This window comes from Rhinatrema bivittatum, chromosome 1, assembly GCF_901001135.1.
Source record: "Rhinatrema bivittatum chromosome 1, aRhiBiv1.1, whole genome shotgun sequence".
Taxonomy (NCBI): Eukaryota; Metazoa; Chordata; class Amphibia; order Gymnophiona; family Rhinatrematidae; genus Rhinatrema; species Rhinatrema bivittatum.
The window spans coordinates 407072830-407096917 of record NC_042615.1 but is presented as its reverse complement, the minus strand read 5'-3'; the positions used below and the strand labels follow the sequence as shown (position 1 = coordinate 407096917).

At 45.4% G+C, this 24088-nt stretch overlaps 1 protein-coding gene across 1 annotated transcript in view; it reads left to right on the top strand.

Moving 5' to 3' along the window:
* The window catches only part of DNAH6 (dynein axonemal heavy chain 6), a 3261518-nt gene that overhangs the window by 2935222 nt on the left and 302208 nt on the right, over positions 1–24088 (top strand). Inside the window, 1 exon segment of the mRNA XM_029602297.1 lies at positions 3762–3889. Coding sequence (XP_029458157.1) covers positions 3762–3889 — 128 coding nt within the window.

Here is a 24088-nt window from a genome sequence, read left to right as displayed (position 1 = left end):
CCCCTGTCTGTGAAGCCAGCCTCTCACTAGTAATGCAGGGAAGGAGCTGTTTCAGCCTCACCATCCTCCCCCCCCCCCCCTCACCCACACACCATTCACTGGCTGGGACATGGGGAGGGGAGGAGTGAGGGTCAGGAAGCTCCCCCCTGTCTGTGAAGCCAGCCTCTCACTAGTAATGCAGGGAAGGAGCTGTCTCACCCTTCACCATCCTCCCCTCCCCCTCACCCACACACCATTCACTGGCTGGGACATGGGGAGGGGAGGAGTGAGGGTCAGGAAGCTCCCCCCTGTCTGTGAAGCCAGCCTCTCACTAGTAATGCAGGCTGGATAGGGCACTGCATGCAGGAAGATCACAACACCCCTGGTGTCAGGGTTAGGGCACTGTGTCCAGGAAGATCACAACACTCCTGGTATAGGATAGGGCACTGTGTGCAGGAAGATCACAACACCCCTGGTGTCAGGGTTAGGGCACTGTGTGCAGGAAGATCACAACACTCCTGGTATTAATAGGGATAGGGCACTGTGTGCAGGAAGATCACAACACCCCTGGTGTCAGGGTTAGGGCACTGTGTCCAGGAAGATCACAACACTCCTGGTATAGGATAGGGCACTGTGTGCAGGAAGATCACAACACCCCTGGTGTCAGGGTTAGGGCACTGTGTGCAGGAAGATCACAACACTCTTGGTATTAATAGGGATAGGGCACTGTGTGTACATGACGATCACAACACCCCTGGTGCCAGGGTTAGGGCACTGTGTGCAGGAAGATCACAACACCCCTGGTATCAGGGTTAGGGCACTGTGTGCAGGAAGATCACAACACTCCTGGTATTAATAGGAATAGGGCCCTGTGTGTAGGAAGATCACAACACCCCTGGTATTAATAGGGATAGGACACTGTGTGTACATGAAGATCACAACACCCCTGGTGCCAGGGTTAGGGCACTGTGTGCAGGAAGATCACAACACCACTGGTATCAGAGTTAGGGCACTGTGTGCAAGAAGATCACAACACTCCTGGTATTAATAGGGATAGGGCACTGTGTGCAGGAAGATCACAACACCCCTGGTGCCAGGGTTAGGGCACTGTGTGCAGGAAGATCACAATACTCCTTGTATTAATAGGGATAGGGCACTGTGTGCATGAAGATCACAACACCCCTGGTGTCAGGGTTAGGGCACTGTGTGCAGGAAGATCACAACACTCCTGGTATTAATAGAGATAGGGCACTGTGTGTACATGAAGATCACAACACCCCTGGTGCCAGGGTTAGGGCACTTTGTGCAGGAAGATCACAACACCCCTGGTATCAGGGTTAGGGCACAAGTTCTAGTCACATTGACTGATCACATTACTTTTTTTGTCAAGCTACCAACTGTTTCCATTTCCCATCCCCCATATACTGTCAGTGGGAACCTTGGTAACATGAATAAATAAGAGGGCAGCCAATAGGAATACATATTCATTCCTAAACTGACCTTAACTGACCTGAAAAGTGTCAAATTGTATCAATTTCTGTTAGTGCGCACTAACTCCCGTTAGTGCGCACTAATCGGAAAAAACGATTTTTAACGATTTTTCAACGAAATAATCGTGCCTAACATGATTTTCTTCTCCTGCCACACGATTTCAATCGTTAAGACGATATGGCACACGATTCACATCCCTACTAATTAGAAGAAATTAAGAGCTTCAATTCAGGTACAAGTGTGCAATCAGTTGGATGAGATTCACAGGATGGAACACCTGGTGACTATGTGGACATTGGACACTTTTCAAAAAATTATGGACGCCCTATGAGAACTGTAATACAGGGGCAGGAAGCTGGGGAGTGAATTTGTGGGAAGATAAATTCAGAGGGAGTAGAATCTGCTGCACACTTTGTATTGACCTGTTACATGTTGGTGATGAATCTTGTTGAATGTATAGTTTTATGGTTTTAGTATTTCCCCAATAAAAAATTTATTGAAAAAAAAAAAAGAAATTAATGCCATCTCTGCCAGCTTTGAGATACCAGCAGCTGTAGATTTCCCAAACACATTCAGGTCTTAATGCTTGTGTATAGTTGGGCACATATGCAGATCCAAGAATTTTGAACAAAGTTAAAATTCTACATCCAGGAATTATATCAAAATCATCTTTTGTTGTAAGGGAGCAAATATTCCAACTGCTTGCTCTGTCCAGTCCAACCTCACACCTCTCCTCCAGCTCCCTTCAGGACAGGAGAAGAAGGGAGGATAACAGGGAAGGGATATGCTGAATTAGGCATCAGATTGCCTCTTTTCTAGGGATGTGAATCGTGTCCTCGATCGTCTTAACGATCGATTTCAGCTGGGAGGGGGAGGGAATCGTATTGTTGCCGTTTGGGGGGGTAAAATATCGTGAAAAATCGTGAAAAATCGAAAAAATCGAAAATCGCAAAACCGGCACATTAAAACCCCCTAAAACCCACCCCCGACCCTTTAAATTAAATCCCCCACCCTCCCGAACCCCCCCCAAATGACTTAAATAACCTGCGGGTCCAGCGGCGGTCCGGAACGGCAGCGGTCCGGAACGGGCTCCTGCTCCTGAATCTTGTTGTCTTCAGCCGGCGCCATTTTCCAAATGGCGCCGAAAAATGGCGGCGGCCATAGACGAACACGATTGGACGGCAGGAGGTCCTCCGGACCCCCGCTGGACTTTTGGCAAGTCTCGTGGGGGTCAGGAGGCCCCCCACAAGCTGGCCAAAAGTTCCTGGAGGTCCAGCGGGGGTCAGGGAGCGATTTCCCGCCGCGAATCGTTTTCGTATGGAAAATGGCGCCGGCAGGAGATCGACTGCAGGAGGTCGTTCAGCGAGGGTTCCGGCGCCTCGCTGAACAACCTCCTGCAGTCGATCTGCCGGCGCCATTTTCCGTACGAAAACGATTCGCGGCGGGAAATCGCTCCCTGACCCCCCCTGGACCTCCAGGAACTTTTGGCCAGCTTGTGGGGGGCCTCCTGACCCCCACGAGACTTGCCAAAAGTCCAGCGGGGGTCCGGAAGGACCTCCTGCCGTCCAATCGTGTTCGTCTATGGCCGCCGCCATTTTTCGGCGCCATTTTGGAAAATGGCGCCGGCTGAAGACAACAAGATTCAGGAGCAGGAGCCCGTTCCGGACCGCTGCCGTTCCGGACCGCCGCTGGACCCGCAGGTTATTTAAGTCATTTGGGGGGGGTTCGGGAGGGTGGGGGATTTAATTTAAAGGGTCGGGGGTGGGTTTTAGGGGGTTTTAATGTGCCGGCTCACGATTCTAACGATTTATAACGATAAATCGTTAGAATCTCTATTGTATTGTGTTCCATAACGGTTTAAGACGATATTAAAATTATCGGACGATAATTTTAATCGTCCTAAAACGATTCACATCCCTACTCTTTCTTCTCTTTGCTTTCTGTTCCAGCCTTAATCTTACCCTTCTCCTCTCCTGTTGTTTGCTGACTACCTGCAAGAAGAGAGAATAGAGCAAGAAAACATAGCTAGCTGAGACTGAAAGCAGGCACAATGTAGCTTTACTTAGATGACTGAGTGGGAAAGGCTTTGGGTTTGTTGATTGAAAGACAGGTTGTAAATTATGTGGCAACAGGCTAATTATGCAATTTCTTGAGGGGAGAGGGTGATGCAGAATCACAGGGGATTGGGGGCACTGATTATGAGTAATGATTAGTAAATCAAACTAAACGTTTTCTATTGTTTGACCAGTTACCATGCTTTGCAAATAACTTATAGATCATTTTTATTGCAGATAAACTGGAATTGGATGCTGCTTCTGAGACCCTTTTCACTAAGGATTCAAAAGGACGTGTAAATTCATTAACTATTGTGCTGGGACAAGAAGTCGATAGATTTAACAGTCTTCTAAAAGTTTTAAAAGTATGAAACCTGATTTATGTCACCTTTTATAAAGTATATCTAGGATGATACATTGCATATAAATTGATTAATAAAACATAATGGGCCGGATTTTAAGATGTACGCACGGGTGTATATTTGTGCGCGCAACCTGGTGTGCACAAATGTACGTCCGATTTTATAACATGCGCGCGCAGCCGCGCGCATGTTATAAAATCCAGGGTTGGCGCGCGCAAGGGGGTGCACACTAGTGCACCTTGGGTGCGCCGAGCCCTAGGGAAGTCCCAATGGCTTTCTCCGTTCCCTCAGCTCCCCCCACTTCCCCTCCCTTCCCCTATATAACCTGACCCCCAGCCCTACCTAAATCCCCCCCTACCTTTATTTTGTAAGTTACGCCTGAACTTGCATGTGCCGGCTGGCTGCCGGTGCGCGATCCCCTGGCACAGCAGCAAATGGCCACTGTGCCGGAGGCCTCAGTCCCGCCCCCAGCCCGGCGCCCCGCCCCATCCCACCTCCTGCCTGGCCTTTCAGAAAAGCCCCAGGACATACGCGCGTCCCGAGGCTTTATGCGCACCGCCGGGCCTTTTGAAAATAGGCCCAACGCATGTAACCTCCCTACGCACGTAAATCCTCGAAAATCTGCCCCAAAGAGAACAATTTTCAAAGCAAAATGGGCACATTAAAATAGATTAACACTCCTAGATTGCCCTGTCTGAAAATTACTCTCCTCTAGTCAACTAAAAGTATGCATGAACTTCCAAATAAGATACATTTAGCCAGTTTGTGAGAAAGTATTCCCAGGGTGTGTTTAGATCAGGGAAGAAAAAAGACCATACATGACATTTTCAAATATACATAAGAACATAAGGAGATCACGTGATGCATGAGAGGGAGCGGATGTAGCCGACCCTCTCTGACTCCTTTCTTTCGCTGATCCAGCCCCATCCTGCATCTCTGTGTGTTTTTGGAGATCCCTAAACACATCTCTCAACAGCGGCTGTCTGATAGAGCTGCCCGTGAGCACAATGTCGACGCAGACGGCGCGCAGAGAGAGGGAGCAGACCAAAGAAAAATCGCGGCCCACTGATACGGCGTCTAAAGACGAATACAACATGGCGGATTCCCCGGTGCCTGCAAATTGGGCAGACTTGCGCGCTGCCGTAGTAGAAGCCTTGGAACCAGAATTAAAAAAACTATCCTCCCAGATTGGTGAGGTGACTGCAGCGATTGCTGGATATGAGGCGCATTTGAACAACAGATCTCTGATGGGGAAGATGGTGCACAGACCACGTGGTCAGAGGTTGCGGAGCTGAGGGCAGAGATAGTCCAGCATAAGGCATGCCTCGAGGACCTGGAAACAAGTCCCGGAGGTCCAATCTACGCCTGATTGGTCTCCCGGAGGCTATTGAAGAACGAGATTCACCACGAACTTTGGAGCACTGGTTAACCCGGGAAATATCCCTGGATAAAGAGCATGGTCCCCTCCGCATAGAACGAGCCCATTGCCTGGGGCAAAAGCGCACAGTCTGACAAACCGCAAGTGGTAATTATAAAACTGCTGAACTATGCTCATAAAACTGAAATTTTACAGGCAGCTCGCCGGGGGCAGTCTTTGATGTACGATGGAAAGAAGATCCTGGTTTTTCAAGATTTTTCAGGTGCCTTGTCTGCGCAGAGAAGAGCGCTCTCCCCCATGTGTGCCCAGCTATTTAATCTTGGCCAAAGGGCAGTGATCATTTACCCGGCACATGTGCGGGTGAGCTCCCCTGGAGGGCCCAGGTGGTTTACAGAGGTGGCTGAACTAAAAGACTACATTGCCACGCTGGGCCGTGTGGAGGAGCGCAGATCGGGCAGACGCAGCTCCGGGTCTGACACTGGGTGATGTGTCTCAAAAAGGTTGTCTACCCTGCTTATATTCTGTGTTTATATATAGAGGCAAGACATGATATGCACCTGATTCTGGGTAAAAGGATGTGGGGGCTGGGCTACTGTTGTTCCTTACATGCGTTTCCCTGTTTATGGGTTTGGTTAAATCGTGTTATTTGGAGTTCCAGATGTAGCATATCTCCAACATCACACTTGTTCTGTAATGGATCTACTATTTGTCCCATAGGGATGGTGCTGTGACCTATCTTTGTGGGACCTGTTGTTTGTGGTTAATTCTTTAATTTCACTTTTCAGCACTCAGCCTACCAGAAGTTCTCAAGTTGCAGGGTTTGGTTGGTAAGGGAGGAAAGGAGTCTTAGTGTCCGGGGTGATCTCTGAGGAGGGGGATTGTTGTGATGGGAGTTTTGGGAAAGGTGAGTAGGGGGTGTAGGGACTGGGTTAAACAGGGGGGGTGGGAATGGGGCAAGGAGAGCGGGTAGGTGGGAAGGGACTGGTTTCCAGGTCTGGGCAATTTGGGGTTGTTGGTTATATGATGTTTGAAAGGGGTGGGGAATTCACTGTCAAAGGGAGCTGGTCAGAGCTGAGATGGCCATTGCTCCCTTGGAGTTGGAAATTTCTCATTGTTCAACTTTCTCTACAGTGGAATGATATGGGGTAATGGCAGCACGTGGACTTAAATTGATTTCATGGAATGAATGTGGCATCAACTCGCCCATTAAAAGGTACAAAATTTTGCAGGCATTAAAAAGATAGTCAGCAGATATAGTGTTTCTGCAAGAAACACATCTTAACGATGTGGAGCACAAGAAATTGCATCAAAATTGGGTGGAATCAGTGTATTTTGCATCCTCCACCACGAGATCTGCAGGAGTGGCTATACTGGTTTGCAAAAATATCCCATTGCAGATTATCTCTGAGCACCGGGACCCTCAAGGGCGTTTTCTTATTTTAGAAGCCCTGATTACTCAAACGCCGGTGATGCTTTGCAACATATATGCCCCGAATTCACACCAAAAGCCATTCTTTCAGAATTTACATAAACTATTACTCCCTCATATCGATCAGTTGTTGGTGGTGGGGGGCGATTTTAATGCCCTGAGAGACCCTGAACAGGATAGGTCCTCGAATGTGCGGCAAGCTGGGATCGTAGGCTGGGGGATACATCTTCTTGAATGGAATCTGCATTTAGCAGAAACTTGGCGCACCTTACACCCTTTTGAGCGGGACTTTACACATATATCTAGAGCGCATGTGACCCATTCCCGCATAGACTATTGACTAATCAGCACTCATTCGTTCTCCAAGATTTGTGGGGCTAGAATTGGGGACATTGCCATCTCAGATCACGCCCCTATCTGGGCAGAATTAGCGTTACTTCCCCAGGAAGGTACTCGGCGTTGCTGGCGTTTCCCCTACTATTTGGCCATGGATGTTGCCTTTCAAGTGTTCTTACTCGAAAGATGGAAATATTTTGCAACACTTAATGCTCAACATAGCGACGATCCTATCTTGTTCTGGGAAACAGCGAAGGCTGAACTTAGGGGTGAACATCCGGTTACTATTACTGACCAAGAAACGTCAGCAGGCTAAACAGGCGCTGTTGAGATCTCATACCTCCGACACCAAGAGTGTTTACATGGCTACCCAGTCTGCACTGAATTCTCTTTTACATAAAAGAGCCAAACACAGTCTCCTTTACTACCAACATCGGCTCTATCGACACGGCAACAAATCGGGGAAGCTGTTGGCGAACCTGGTCAAGTCCAGTAGGGGATCCCATCACATTACGGCTCTTCGCAATCCTCAGGGCCACATAGTGCATGACGCCCCCCCGATATTTTTACTGTTTTTAGGGATTACTATTCCATGCTATATCAAGCGGAGGGCTGGGATTCGGATAAATGGAAGGCCTTTAGTGACCATTTGAACCTTTCCTCACTTACCCAAAGCCAGATACAGTGGCTAAATAGGCCTATCTCCGAGGAGGAGGTTAGGCAGGTTATCCGTGGCTCCCCGAGGTTTAAGGCACCGGGGCCAGATGGCTATAGCTCTGAATTTTATCATTGCTTGAGCGAGCCCCTCACTACGTTTCTTCCCTTAGTGTTTAACACACTGATCACAAAGGGAAGATTTACAGTTCATGGCAATGTGGCCCACATTACTTTGATCCCCAAGCCTGGCAAAGATTTATTACAGCCTGCCTCATCGCCCCATCTCTCTACTAAATGTAGACCATAAATTCCTAGCAAAGATTATGGCAGATAAGTTGGGGAATATTCTCCCGCAATTAATCCAACCGGGACAGGTGGGCTTCGTTCAGAAAAGGTATGCTTTAACCAACATATGACGTCTGACAGTTGCTATCGACCTCTGCACTAGACACCGTGCTCCCTTTCTCATTGCAAGTTTAGATGCAGAAATGGCCTTTGATCGTGTAGAGTGGGAATTTATGTTTGGCCTCTTAGGAAAGATGGGGTTTGGAGGTTTCTTCTATCAGGCACTCCAACTTTTGTATACAAAGCCGGTTGCATCACTGATGGTGAATGGTCAGTATTCAACTTCTTTCCCAGTGTTATTAGGTACCAGGCAAGGATGCCCGTTATCCCCCCTACTGTTCTTATTGACTCTAGAGCCTTTATTATTGGCCATTCAGGCCTCTCCCAAGATCCGAGGGCTACTATTTCAGGCTCAAGGACAGAAAGAAGTTTTCAAATACGTCGCATTCGCGGATGACCTACTGGTATTTTTTACTAATCCCAGTCAGTCCTTGCCGGCATTATTGGACATGGTGAAGGACTATGGGGTATTCTCTGGCCTTTAGATCAATTGGGATAAATCAGAGGCTTTGGGGTTCCCACCGACTATTCGTGACTCGTGGGGAGGTCCCTTTCCATTGCACTGGGCAGACGGTGTAATCATGTCTTCGGACATGTCAGCTATGTATGAGTTAAATATCCCGAGAATCCTCCAGAATATTAAGGAAAAACTCAATCTCTGGAAAAATTTACCACTTTCCTTGGGGGGGCGGATTAATTTGTTTAAGATGATATTACTACCAAAGTGGCTATATGTGTTGCAGAATCTACCTCTGACGCTAAAGCACTGTGACAATGTCGCCCTGCAAAAAATGATAAGGCACTTTATATGGCAGGGAAAGAGGGCACGGGTACTGATGTCCTGGCTCACACTACGATGGGGGAAGGAGGTATGGGTGTGCCTAATCTCAGTGCGTATTGTGTAGCGGCGAATCTTCGTCTCATTCGGGAATGGATATTGGGAACTTCCTTTTATATAAACATTTTGGCGGAAAGTACTCTGATGGCTCCTTTAGCGCTCAATTATGTTTTGATGGGTCCGAGCAAAGAACTGCCGCCTGGGGTATCTCTCAACCCACTGATTTCTCCAATTTGAAAGGCCTGATTATATCTTACCAAGCGACTGGGTCTGCCTCAATGTAGTCCATACCTCCTCCCCGTATAGGGAAACCCAGAATTTCTTCCGGGCTCTCAAGCTACGCGCTTAAAGGGGTGGGCACAGAAAGGTATTACCCATTTGGGCCATGTGCTGGAGCCAGATGGGGCAATAATGTCGTTTCCCACCGTCCAGCGCATCTATGGCCTAACTTCAGTTCAGGTTTTTGGTTATATCCAACTCAGGCATTACATTCTGGCATTAAAGCTGGACTGTCATAGCCCTGCTCAGTTCCTAGTGGTGGAATCCTTCTTTCACTTGGATAGAAAAAGACCTTTATCCCTTTCCATGTATTACAGAGGTCTCCAGCGGGGGTTGTCACAAAACACATATGTTTCCTCAGTAGAGCGTTGGGGACAGGATGGAGTGTTTTCGCTCCCTGTTGTGACTTTTTCGGCTTGTATGGGGAACTTAAAAAAGATTTCTGACAGCATGTATTACCGGGAAATGCAATATAAATTCCTGCGAAGGGCCTTTGTCTCCCCACAGGTTGCTTGGCGAGCGCGTCTCATCTCTGATTCCACATGCCCTTGCTGCCACCTCGCCATTGGCACCCTATCACATGCCTTTTGGGCCTGTCCTCTCATACAATTGTATTGGAGGAAAATTGTAAATTATTTACAGCACCTTTTGAAAGTGCGCTTTACAATCACTCCACAGCTGATTTTATTTGATTGCATTCCCCAGTCTTATTAGAAATGTGGGGTGGCTTTTCTGGTTAAGAAGGCCTGGCTGGTGGAGAAAAAAGTTATTTTACTTAATTGGTTGGAACAGTCAGCGCCCTCTTACTGAACTTGGCGGAATCATTTTCATCGAATGATGCAAATGGACAACATGACTTCTACAATGTTTCCAGTGCAACGAAGATCCTTCATGGACATCTGGTAGGTATATCTACAAGCCTTGCCACATCATGCCCGAAGTTTGATACTTAATGCTTGACCATTGACTGACGATCAAATTTTTGGACAAGGATGGGGTACCCACCCCTATGAGTTAACTCCGATTCTCAAATATTTTGCTATATCCTTGTGTTCTATATGCCTAGACCTGGAGGGGGGGGAAGGGGGGTAGGGTTATGAGGAGGAAGGTGGGGAGAGAAGGGATAAGAGTGGGACTGGAGGCCTCATGTACCTATAAGTTGTTCCTTTGGGGCCTCGCCTTCTACAGTAGCTGGATCAATTGATCTGGGGGATGTATTAGAATACAACATCCCCGATGCTATCTGGCACTGTGCATACAAGGGGTGACCCTGGGGTGTGATATTAGCACGGGTGTAGGTACACAGAGAAAATAGTAAAGGAGTGGTTCTATATTGTCTTCTGACTATGGTTGTTGATATCTGTTTCTGTTCTATGTTCCATTGATCTCCTGACAAATATTGTTTCTTTTTGTGTGAGTCACTCAATAAAAATTGTGTTTACAAAAAAAAAGAACATAAAGCCAGACCAAGGGTCCATCACTGTTTCCAGCAGTGGCCAAGACACGTCACAAGTACCTGGCAGGATCCATAGGGATAGATTGATTCCAAGCTGCTTATCCCAAGAATAAGCAGTGGATTTCTTCAACTCTCACTTAATAATTGCTAATGGACTTTTCCTCCAGGAATTTGTCCAAACCTTTTTTAAACGCAGCTAAACTGATAGCTTTCACCATATCCTCTGGCAGTGAACTCTAGAGCTTAAGTATGCGTTGAGTAAAAAAATATTTTCTCTTATTAGCTTTAAATGTATTATCCAGTAACTTCATTATGATAATTTGTACTTTTCAAAAAAGTAAACAACTGATTAACATTTACTCATTCCATTCCACTAATTATTTTATAGACTTCTGTCATATCTCCCCTCAGCTGTCTCTTCTCCAAGCTGAAGAGTCCTAACCTCTTTAGCCTTTCTTCATAGGGAAATTGTTCCATCCCCTTTATCATCTTGGTCACCTGTCTCTGTACCCTTTCTAATTCTGCTATATCTTTGTTGAGATATGGTGACCAGAACCAAACACAATAATTAAGATGAGGTTGCACCATGGAACAATAAAGAGATATTATAATATTCTCTGTTTTATTCTCCATTCCTTTCCTAATCCTAGCAATCTATTTGCTTTCTTGGCTGCTGCTGCTGCTGCTGCACTCTGAGCAGAAGATTTCAACATATTTTCAACGATGACACCTAGATCCTTTTCCTGAGTGGTGATTCCTAATATGGAATCTTGCATTTTGTAGCTATAATTTAGGTTACTCTTTAATGTAGACAAGTCCATCACTTGTCTACATTAAATTTCATTTGCCATTTGCATGCCCAGCCTCCCAGTTTTTCAATGTCTTCTTTCAGTTTCTCACAATCCTCTTGTGATTTAACAACTTTGAATAATTTTGTGTCATCGGCAGATTTAATCACCTCACTTGTTGTTCCCATTTCCAGGTCATTTATATACAATATTTCATTAAAATTTCCAATCTTAGTAGATAATAGATGCCGACAAACATCACGATTGGAAATTTTAATGAAATATTAGATGAATTTGAGCCTTTATATTTCTATCTGATAAACGGGTTTTATGTCTTTTATTATTTTTATTTATTTAATACTTTTTTATAGCAACATTCATAATACAATCATATTATATCGGTTTACAATGGAACAGGGGTATAATAAAAATAATAACAATAACAAACAAGCAACGATGAAAGTTACAATGAACAGGGGAGATGGAACTAGGGAAAAGAAGAAGCTAGAAATGGAAAGATAACTCGATAAATAAGACAAAGTGAATGCATTGTATGAGATAGCATCCCTCCCGATCTCAGAAATGAGCCCTGCCTCCTAACCTTTAGAAAAAGACTCAAGACTTGGCTGTTTATGCAAGCTTTCCCAGACTTAAATTAATGTGCCTCGCCATCAACATATCCAACACAGCAGCTGTACTTCATCTCCTTGTATATAATTTAGTCTCTACTAAACTATCTTTATTTCCTCCGCTCCCAGTTCAATAACCCTTGTTAATTGTAACTGCTTTTCTTCGACACGTTATTTATGTTTTTAATGTATTTATTGCACCCCTGTTTATATGTAAACCAGCATGATGTGATCGCTTCATGAATGCAGGTATATAAAAACCTTAAATAAATAAATAAATAAATAGCGTGTAATGGATGGACGGACTTAGTATGTGATCTGTGGCATAATTGATATAAATAATATCTGTGGCATAATTATAAAGAATGCTCCCCTGAGGAAGCCGATAGAGGCAAAACAATCGGGCCCTTGTTGGGACGGGATTGAGAACCGTTATGTTCTTCCATTTAAGAAGAAAATACTACTTCATTTGATTTGCCACTTTTTTGGATCTGTTGTTTCAAACAATCAATAATTAACCAGTCTTTTTGGGATCACATCGCTATGTAAGCGTGTATGTGCAATATGAGAAATCACTTTGTAGTATTCTACACAGTAAGAAGAATTACGGTGTTTTCTTTATTGAATGGAGACTTTTTATGAACTTTGGGTGTATTACTGAACTGTGCTGTGTTATAAAAAGATTTTTATCCTTAATCAAATATAAACATTTTTTAAATATAAATATTGTTCATATATGGATAAATAAAAATCTTTTTATGTATTTTTAAGAGTATGATGATATTGTTCCTTATTTTGTTATATATTTGTATAATTTTGAGGAACAAAAAATTGGTTATCTACCATTTTGCTATTTCACCCCTCTTGGAGGTGCACTTTTAGCATGCATACTATCTTTTAAAATTAAAATAAAGTTGTGTGCTAAAAAGTATTTCTGTACTTTATAGCTATGCAGACTATTTGAAAAATGCCCTAGTAAAATACTGTATTCCATAGTATTCATCATGCCTTATGTATCCTTCATGCCTCATATACTTGATGTGAGAATTATTGCTTCCCATTTTTAGTATACTTTCCAAAGGAAAAGAAAGTTTGAGTATTTGTGTGTGTGTGTGAATGTTCCCTTAATAACTTTTCTGTTTGTTGTCCTATCCACACTAGATTTTCAATGGAGAAAGGCATGAGGATTCTCACAGGGGTTTAAATTTTTTTTAGATCCATGTATATATGTGGACCACAGGCATGGTCTGGAAAGTAGGTTCCATTTATTCTGGGTAGAGCTTTTTGTTTCATAGTGTGCTTCTGTTTTATTTGATTGAACTGATTCAGGTTATGATTGAACTGTTTCTACACTACTCTTCTTATTCCTTATTTTTGTGAATTAGTATAAAGTTAAAATGCTGTTTCTTGGTGAGTTGATATATAAATAATATGAGAAAAGTACTAGCAAACATCCAGTTGGGATTCAGTTCATCAAAATTTGGGAATTAAAAATGGGGGCCTCAACCTTAAGGAGGACTGATTGTGACAGCTGTGCCCAGTCCTTTAAGGTAGCCTGAGAGAGTTTTCTATATACTATCTCACATGCCCTCCCTCTCAGTTCAGCCTTGACAGGATAAGCATCTGCTTGTACAAGGAAATCTGCATTGGTATTCTCCCTTCCTGCCCTATCTTGGATTTTATAGTTGAAGGTCTATAAGGCCAGGAACCATCTCATCACTCTCAAGTTGGACTCCTTGTTCCTATTTATCCATAGGAGCTGTTGGTGATCCATTATGAGCATAACTGCCATCCCAGCAGGTAATAGTGAAAGGCCTTTATGGCCTACTTGACAGCCAAGTAATCCTTCTCAACTGTTGATTAACACCCCTCATGTGGCATCAGCTTCCGGCTAATGTATGTCACAGGATGTTCTTGGCCATCTCTCATATGGACTGATGGCTCCCAGGCCAACTTCTGAGGCATCGGTCTGCACTGTGAAGGGTTTGCTGAAGTCTGGGCTTATAAGGACAGGCTCAGAGCATATTGTATCTTTCAGGGCCATGAAGGCCTTCGTTACTTCCAGGGCCTAATCTACTGTAAGGCTTGGGTGTCGGCAAACCCACTGCCACATAGGCAATTCAAGCCTGTCCTGAAACTGTTCCAGCAGAACTGCTTGGGCTACCTCCACCCTGGTTTTCCCTTTCAGGTGCAGCCACTTCCAGGCAACATCTTTAAGCCTGTGGAATAGGTTCCTAGGGTTTTCTTCAGCCTGAAGAATTTTCTACCAAAATCGCAATTAGGATTCTGGGATGAACCCTGCTCTGCTGTGAATGGCTACCTTGACTTCCGAGTAGGTGGCCCTTCCTTCCAGATTAACTGTTTGGTCGGCATCTTGAATATCCCCAGTGAGTAGATTCCACAGATAGCCTGCTAGTGTGCTGTGTGCTCAAAGTTTTTCAAGAAGCCATCTGGGACTTCTCATGGGTTCATCTTAAGGTGAAACTGAAGGTGGACTGTTATGGCCGTTTGCACAATTTGGGCTATCTGCATTAGAAACGTATGCTGCTGTGTCACCTGCTCTTGCAATGCCTGCTACTGATTAATTTTCATTTCCAGGGCATTTTGTAATTACTGCTGGCCAGTAGCTGTTACAGCCGTCAGTCGCAGATGGCTGCGACCGCTCTGCCTCACCTCTCTCTTACCTCTTTCCCTGGCTATTGGAAGAATGGCTGTCTCAGCTGCAGCCTGCCGCACCTCTCGGCGTTCTCGGAACCGGCATGGGCGTTCCCATCTGCCATGCCTCCTTGGGGCCTCCTAGGGTGCGCGCGTGCCACCCACATTCTTATACACATCTTGGCGGGAACCTCGGGGACGGCCCCACCCCATGACGTTAGCATCACCAAGTATTTCAACCTTCACTCCGCTACAGTCCAGCGAGTTAGCAAGGACTTAGGTTCGCTACTCTGACTTCACTAAGCAGCCTGCTTAAAGTCTACCTCGCCTTCGGAATTGTTCGTCAGCGGAAGCTCTGGGTACCCGCTCCTCGGGGACCTTTCGCTTCTCACAGTACTAATTGGATACCCACTCCTCGGGGGTCCTCTCTGTTTTCTCTATTCCAGGAACCCTCCTCTGGGAATCCTGTGCCACGGACCGGGTCACTTGTCCATCTTACAGAGAAAGCACTCTGCAGCAACCCTCAGTATTTGTAGGTACTCACTCCTCGGGGCCTATCTAGCTTTGGGTAACCATCCTGCTCGACCCCAGGTCCTTCATCGCTCATTCATCAGTAAGAGCCTATCATCTATGCCAAGCTGTGCTATGCTATGCTTCTAGCCTTCTGAAAACCCTCCTTGAATCGCAGCCTGACCCACTCTGCGGGATCTCCATCGAGCCCTCGCTACTTCCGGGTGAAGGCGCCGCTACGCTGCTACCAAGACATTCAAGGACTAGAAGTACATCTTGAACACCAGTGCTGTCCGCCTCCGGACAGGTCCACTTCCAGTAGAGCAGTATAATAAAGTATTCTTGCCCTGTGTCCGTCTCTAGAGTCTAGCTAATCGTATTGGTACCCCACAGGGCTCCTCCCGTGGGAGGAGTCATCTTCAGTATGACCAAGGGTCTACTAATGCCATAAATACAACAGTAGCAAGGAGCTGAATCACCTTGCTCTATCTCTCCTACTGAGAGCTGCCTCCAAACTATGGGCCGGATTTTCAAAAGGTTACATGCGCTGGGCCTATTTTAAAAAGGCCCGGTGACGCGCATAAAGCCTCAGGATGCATGTACATCCTGGGGCTTGCAAAAAGGGGTGGGGAGGGGTCAGGGCATGGGTGGGGAGGGGCGGGAGGGGCTGGAGTCAGAGGCTCCTGGCACAGCGGCCATTTGCCTGCCGCTGTGCCGGGGATTGCGTGCCGGCCAACTGCCGGCGCGTGCAACATGCGCCTGCCCAGAGGCAGGCGCAAAAGGTAAAACAAAGGTCAGGGGGGGTTAGAGTAGTGCTAGGGGGGTGAAAAGTTAAGGGAAGGGGTGGGAATGTCAGGCTAGGGGGAAGGGAACGGGGGAAGGCAGTTCGGCTCGGCGAGCGCAAGGTGCACAATTGTGCACCCCCTTGCACGCGCCGACCCCCAATTTTATAACATGCGCGCGCCTGTTATAAAATCGGGCGTACATGTGTGCCTACCAGGTAGCGCGCACACATGTACGCCGCGTGCGCTCCTTTTAAAATCTACCCCTATGTACCTCTCTAGGGTAGGAGAGCAAAGAAAACAAAAAAACCTTCTGGCCAGTCTCACCTCACTGCTTGACCCTAGACTATACAGGCAAGGGTAACCTCCATAGCATGTTGTATAAAAGCTGGGTATAAAAGCAGGAAAAGAAAAAAAATCTGTAAGGGTTTTAATTTTCTTCTCTTATTGCAGCTGTAGGCTTTTGTCTGTGCTTCTTGCTTAGGCAAGATATCCCACACCTACCACCATTTGTAGTAACTCGAATGGTAGTTGTTTGGAATTGCTTGAGCTAAAAGGAGGCAGCTGGCTGATCCTTACAGTGAAATTCAGAAAAGTGCACAGCAAAATAAATGAATCAGGCAGCTTGTATTGGAGTTCAGGTTTCTCACAATTAACACAGTGCAGTGCAAAACAAAACCAGCAATGTGGGCAGCTCACCTTGGCTTCAGGCAAGTCCCAATTGTAAACAAAGCAGGTCTTATCTTAATGTCATGTTCAAACCTTAAATGTAGCAGGTCTTCTCATATAGTGGGTCTCTTTTTGTTCCCTGGGGTCTCCTTAATCCATCCCAGTCCTGAGGTCTTATACCCTGGTGAAAGGATTCTCCCTTCACCCAGGATTCCCTGTGGATGTCAAACTTAAGAAGGACTAGATGAGACAGCTATGCCTACTCCATTACGGCTGTCCGAGGGAGTTTTCTGTACACACTCTCACACTGCAGAGGTAAGTGTCAAAGCACAGTGGTTAGGGTTTGAAAATGGCATGCTGCAGCTGCTGTATCACACCACAGTGGTAATGGTTTGAAAATGGCATGCCTCAGTTGTAAGTAACAGGCCTCAGTAATAATGGTTGGAACATGGCATTCTGTAGCTGTAAGTGGCAGGCGTGGTTAGGGTTGGAACATGTCTTGCTGAAACTCTAAGTGACAGAACTCAGTCTTTATCGTTTGGCATTCTGTAGCTGTGAGTTATAGGCCACAGGATTTAAGGTTTGAAATTAACATGCTGCAGGTCTAAGTGACAGGTCTCAGTGGTAATGGTTAGAACATGTGTTGCGACAAGAGGTAGAAATGGTCCAAGAATAAATCAAAGATAGTTAATTAAGCGACAAAGAATCAGTAATTCCAGGGTGCCAAATATTTATTGAAACAGTAGTCCCCCAACATGGAACCATGTTTCGCTAGGGCTGCATTGGGAGGGACGAGTGACTATAATGTAATGTCATTGGCATTACACCATTGAAAAGAATCTCCCATTCAATCATGTAAACTTCAAAATAGCAAGGTGTGTATATGAATAATAAAGAACTGTGCTAGAGATGGATTGTGTGACCACATTAAGCAAATTGCATAAGAGGGGTGTACCCCTCAATTATATGCAGGTGAGAGAACATTTCTTAAAAGCCACACAAGGTGGCAGTGACATTCTGCCTAGAATAATATTGCTCATAACTACCAAGATCATCCAAAACCAGGTTAATGTGTAATGAAAACGTAGAAGTATGGAAAGAAAGATTTCAGCAATTTTAAGTGCAGCTGGAGCTTGATTCTGTAATCAAAGGAACAGTGAGGAGGTAAATTTCAGCCTGATGCTTAGAGAATATGTCTAAATATTCAGCATATTGTGGAGGCAATAGTGAGCTCAGCCAGAGGAGTGACAGAGGTGAAGCAAGTTGATGTACAAGACAGACCCCCACGGGCCAGTTCCATTAAGGACCAGTCAATGATGGGTTGGTATTTTTGAAACCAGGAGATCCCCTGCCTCGAGCAGGATTGACTGCTCAAGGCAGGAAATAGAAAGTGATGGTTTTGGAATGGAGTAGGCCGGTGTGGAGAGTTAGTGAGGCAGTCATTTTCATGAGTTCTCCTGGGAGAGGATCTCCACAGACTGAAGAAATTTTGAATGGTTGAGCCAAAGAAACCATGGGTATACCATAGTGCACAACCAGAGCCTGATCAATAAAGTTTCCTCCAGCACCAGAATCCAGGAATGATTCCAAGAAGAGTTGGGTTTTGTCCATAGTGATGGACATGGGAATGAGGAGTTGGGGAGCAGAGAAAGTCTGGCATAGTGTTGCCTCATTGGTCAACCCGAGGCATAGAGATCTCCCTCTTTCTCAGGGAAATTATCCACGAGTGTCTGCAACCTGTGCAGTACATGCATAGGCCCAGTTGTATATGACCGATTTTTCCTCAGTGGCCAATTGATTATGACCCAGCTGCATGGGTTCTTCATGGGTTTTAACTTCTGGGGCCTGAGCTGTGGATGGAAAGAGAGAATGCTGGTAGCAAAGTTCTAAGGGGATGGGGTATCATGCCTTATGCTCACGAAATCTCTCCTGGATCTTCCAGTCAATACGTCTGTCTAAGGCAATAAGGTTATCCATGGAGGTGAGAACTTCCCGGAGGGAAGGGTTAGGTAGGTAGTCATAGTTGGTAATTCAATTATTAGGAATGTAGACAGCCGGGTGGCTGGTAGGCGTGAGGATCGCCTGGTAACATGCCTACCTGGTGTGAAGGTGGCGGACCTCACGCTGGCTGTTGTTGTACATGTGGGCATCAACGACATCGGAAAATGTGGGAGGGAGGTTCTGGAAGCCAAATTTAGGCTCTTAGGTAGAAAGCTTAAATCCAGAACCTCCAGGGTAGCATTCTCTAAAATGCGCCCTGTTCCACGCGCAGGTCCCCAGAGGCAGGCAGAGCTCCGGAGTCTCAATGCGAAGATGAGACGATGGTGCAAGAAAGAGGGATTCCATTTTTTAAGGAACTGGGGAACCTTTTGGGGAAGGGGGAGTCTCTTCCGATGAGATGGGCTCCACCTCAACCAAGGTGGAACCAGACTGCTGGCGCTAACCATTAAAAAGGAGATAGAGCAGCTTTTAAACTAGAACAAAGGGGAAAGCCGACAGTTGCTCAGCAGCACATGGTTCGGAGGGAGGTATCTTCAAAGGATACTAATGATACATTAGAATTAGGGCATTCCGACAGTGAGTTCCAATAATAAGAAAAGTAGTCCAAGTGCCTGTAACTAAAACTCAACTGAGCTAATAAATTCTAACTTATCCCTGTCAATTAAAAAGTAGAATGAAAATACAAACAAAAAACAAACTTTGAAATATTTGTATGCTAATGCCAGAAGTCTAAGAAGTAAGATGGGAGAATTAGAATGTATAGCAGTGAATGATGACATAGACTTAATTGGCATCTCAGAGACATGGTGGAAAGAGGACAACCAATGGGACAGTGCTATACCGGGGTGCAAATTATATCGCAATGACAAAGAGGAGCACCCAGGAGTCAGTATAGCTCTTTATGTCTGGGATGGCATAGAGTCCAACAGGATAAACATCCTGCATCAGACTAAATGCACAATCGAATCTTTATAGGTAGAAATCCCTTGTGTGTTTGGGAAGACTATAGTGATAGGAGTATACTACCATCCACCTGGTTAAGATGTTGTTGCGAGCGCAGCCTTCTAGTGTCGATGGCGAGAGCTCGGAGACGCATCGCTAGCTCATAGGAGAGCGTGAGCCCTTGGGCTACGGGATGGCTCGAGGCGGGCCACGAGCCACACCACATGGAGAAGTGAGTATGCAGGTACGGGCAAAACAGGAACAGAGCTGGACAGAACAGAGACAAGGAACAATGGGACAGGAACGAGACAGGATGGCATAGAGTCCAACAGGATAAACATCCTGCATGAGACTAAATACAAAATTGAATCTTTATGGTTAGAAATCCCTTGTGTATCAGGGAAGACTACAGTGATAGGGGTATACTACCGTCCACCTGGTCAAGATGGTGAGATGGACAGTGAAATGCTAAGAGAAATTAGGGAAGCCAACCAAATTGGTAGTGCAGTAATAATGGGAGACTTCAATTACCCCAATATAGACTGGGTAAATGTATCATCGGGTCACGCTAGAGAGATAACGTTCCTGGATGGAATAAATGATAGCTTTATGGAGCAAATGGTTCAGGAACCGACGAGAGAGGGAGCAATTTTAGATCTAATTCTCAGTGGAGCACAGGACTTGGTGAGAGAGGTAACGGTGGTGGGGCCGCTTGGCAATAGTGATCATAATATGATCAGATTTGATTTAATGACTGGAAAAGGAACAGTGTGCAAATCCAAGGCTCTCGTGCTAAACTTTCAAAAGGGAAACTTTGATAAAATGAGAAAAATTGTTAGAAAAAAACTGAAAGGAGCAGCTACAAAAGTAAAAAATGTCCAAGAGGCGTGGTCATTGTTAAAAAATACCATTCTAGAAGCACAGTCCAGATGTATTCCACACATTAAGAAAGGTGGAAAGAAGGCAAAACGATTACCGGCATGGTTAAAAGGGGAGGTGAAAGAAGCTATTTTAGCCAAAAGATCTTCATTCAAAAATTGGAAGAAGGATCCAACAGAAGAAAATAGGATAAAGCATAAACATTGGCAAGTTAAATGTAAGACATTGATAAGACAGGCTAAGAGAGAATTTGAAAAGAAGTTGGCTGTAGAGGCAAAAACTCACAGTAAAAACTTTTTTAAATATATCCGAAGCAGAAAGCCTGTGAGGGAGTCAGTTGGACCGTTAGATGATCGAGGGGTTAAAGGGGCACTTAGAGAAGATAAGGCCATCGCGGAAAGATTAAATGATTTCTTTGCTTCGGTGTTTACTGAAGAGGATGTTGGGGAGGTACCCGTAATGGAGAAGGTTTTCATGGGTAATGATTCAGATGGACTGAATCAAATCACGGTGAACCTAGAAGATGTGGTAGGCCTGATTGACAAACTGAAGAGTAGTAAATCACCTGGACCGGATGGTATACACCCCAGAGTTCTGAAGGAACTAAAAAATGAAATTTCAGACCTATTAGTAAAAATTTGTAACTTATCATTAAAATCATCCATTGTACCTGAAGACTGGAGGATAGCAAATGTAACCCCAATATTTAAAAAGGGCTCCAGGGGCGATCCGGGAAACTACAGACCGGTTAGCCTGACTTCAGTGCCAGGAAAAATAGTGGAAAGTGTTCTAAACATCAAAATCACAGAACATATAGAAAAACATGGTTTAATGGAACAAAGTCAGCATGGCTTTACCCAGGGCAAGTCTTGCCTCACAAATCTGCTTCACTTTTTTGAAGGAGTTAATAAACATGTGGATAAAGGTGAACCGGTAGATATAGTATACTTGGATTTTCAGAAGGCGTTTGACAAAGTTCCTCATGAGAGGCTTCTAGGAAAAGTAAAAAGTCATGGGATAGGTGGCGATGTCCTTTCGTGGATTGCAAACTGGCTAAAAGACAGGAAACAGAGAGTAGGATTAAATGGGCAATTTTCTCAGTGGAAGGGAGTGGACAGTGGAGTGCCTCAGGGATCTGTATTGGGACCCTTACTGTTCAATATATTTATAAATGATCTGGAAAGAAATACGACGAGTGAGATAATCAAATTTGCAGATGACACAAAATTGTGCAGAGTAGTTAAATCACAAGCAGATTGTGATAAATTGCAGGAAGACCTTGTGAGACTGGAAAATTGGGCATCCAAATGGCAGATGAAATTTAATGTGGAAAAGTGCAAGGTGATGCATATAGGGAAAAATAACCCATGCTATAATTACACGATGTTGGGTTCCATATTAGGTGCTACAACCCAAGAAAGAGATCTAGGTGTCATAGTGGATAACACATTGAAATCGTCGGTTCAGTGTGCTGCGGCAGTCAAAAAAGCAAACAGAATGTTGGGAATTATTAGAAAAGGAATGATGAATAAAACGGAAAATGTCATAATGCCTCTGTATCGCTCCATGGTGAGACCGCACCTTGAATACTGTGTACAATTCTGGTCGCCGCATCTCAAAAAAGATATAATTGCGATGGAGAAGGTACAGAGAAGGGCTACCAAAATGATAAGGGGAATGGAACAACTCCCCTATGAGGAAAGACTAAAGAGATTAGGACTTTTCAGCTTGGAGAAGAGACGACTGAGGGGGGATATGATAGAGGTGTTTAAAATCATGAGAGGTCTAGAACGGGTAGATGTGAATCGGTTATTTACTCTTTCAGATAGTAGAAGGACTAGGGGACACTCCATGAAGTTAGCATGGGGCACATTTAAAACTAATCGGAGAAAGTTCTTTTTTACTCAACGCACAATTAAACTCTGGAATTTGTTGCCAGAGAATGTGGTTCGTGCAGGTAGTATAGCTGTGTTTAAAAAAGGATTGGATAAGTTCTTGGAGGAGAAGTCCATTACCTGCTATTAGGTTCACTTAGAGAATAGCCACTGCCATTAGCAATGGTTACATGGAATAGACTTAGTTTTTGGGTACTTGCCAGGTTCTTATGGCCTGGATTGGCCACTGTTGGAAACAGGATGCTGGGCTTGATGGACCCTTGGTCTGACCCAGTATGGCATTTTCTTATGTTCTTATGTTCTTAGGAGCACCCCTCCGTTGAACCTCCACGCACCAGCGAGGCCAGCAACGCAATGCTGGACTCAAGAGTAGCCCTCCGGCCACTCGATAGCCCTTCCAGACCCGCCACTTGGGAACAGCGAGTGCGGGAGGCCAGACAGGTTGATGACCGGAACAGGCCAAGACAGGAACACTGGGACAGAGACAGGAACTTAGGAGCAAGAACATGAGGACTTGGAACATGGAGACTCAGACAAGGAACTTGGAACGTGGAGACTCAGATGAGGAACTTGGAACTTGGAGACTCAGACGAGGGACTTGGAACTTGGAGACTCAAACAAGGAACTCAAGACATGGGTCAGAGAAGAAGCAGCCCCAAGAACCTCCGAGGTCAGGATAGGATTAAAACTCAGAACTTGGAACTCAGAACTCAGAACTTGGAACTTTAAAAGCAAGGGACCTCCGGAGGCGTGGGCTGCTAACAAGGGGAACATCAGGATCAATACATTGGGATACTTTGGGACAGCAGGCATCTGAACATCAGAACATCTGGACAACCGGGACCTCTGGAGATGACTTCAGGAATGTTGGACACAGGCACAAGGACATCAGACATCCGAGTAGCGAGCAGGTGGAAGCTAAGAACATCAAGGGCATCTGGAACTAGAGGGCAACGAGTGCGTTCGAGGCGAGGACAAAACTTACGGAACACGCGGGAGCGGGGCCGGCTTAGGAAGGGGTCCAACAGCCCGAGGTTCCAACTGCCCAAGGCTCCAATGCCCAGAAACGGGAACCGGACGGAACGGCTTTACCCTTAGAATTCACATCTGAAAACTCGAGGAGCCGGGACAACATGGAGAGGGCATCAGGAACATCTGGAATGTAAGGACCTCTAGCCATCTGGGATGTTGGAACATCTGGTACCTGGAACATCAAGGATAATAGGGCATTTGGTGTCCGGAACAACAAGCCGTCGGAACTTCCGGGACGTTGGGACATCAGGACTAAATCATGGACCTCAGGGACATCGGATCATCAAGGCATCCGGGTCAACGGAAACATCAGGAAGATTCGGACAACAGAACATGGAGCATCTTGGGCATCAGATCCTTGGAGACATCAAAGGGATTCAGACATCAGAACATGGAACATCTGGGACATCGGATCCTTGGAAACATCAAGAGGGTTCGGATCTCTGGACCTCTTGGACATGGAACATCAAGACAAAGGACATCAGGATACAGGAAGACCACGAAGGAGCTCCAATGGAGAACAGGAAGACGTCATCGAGACGTGGAAACCAGGAACATTGAAGAACAAGGAAACATCCAGAATCAAACAGAGAAATGCTTCTGGACTGGGACAGGGAACCACGGAGGACCATGGCTTCTCAG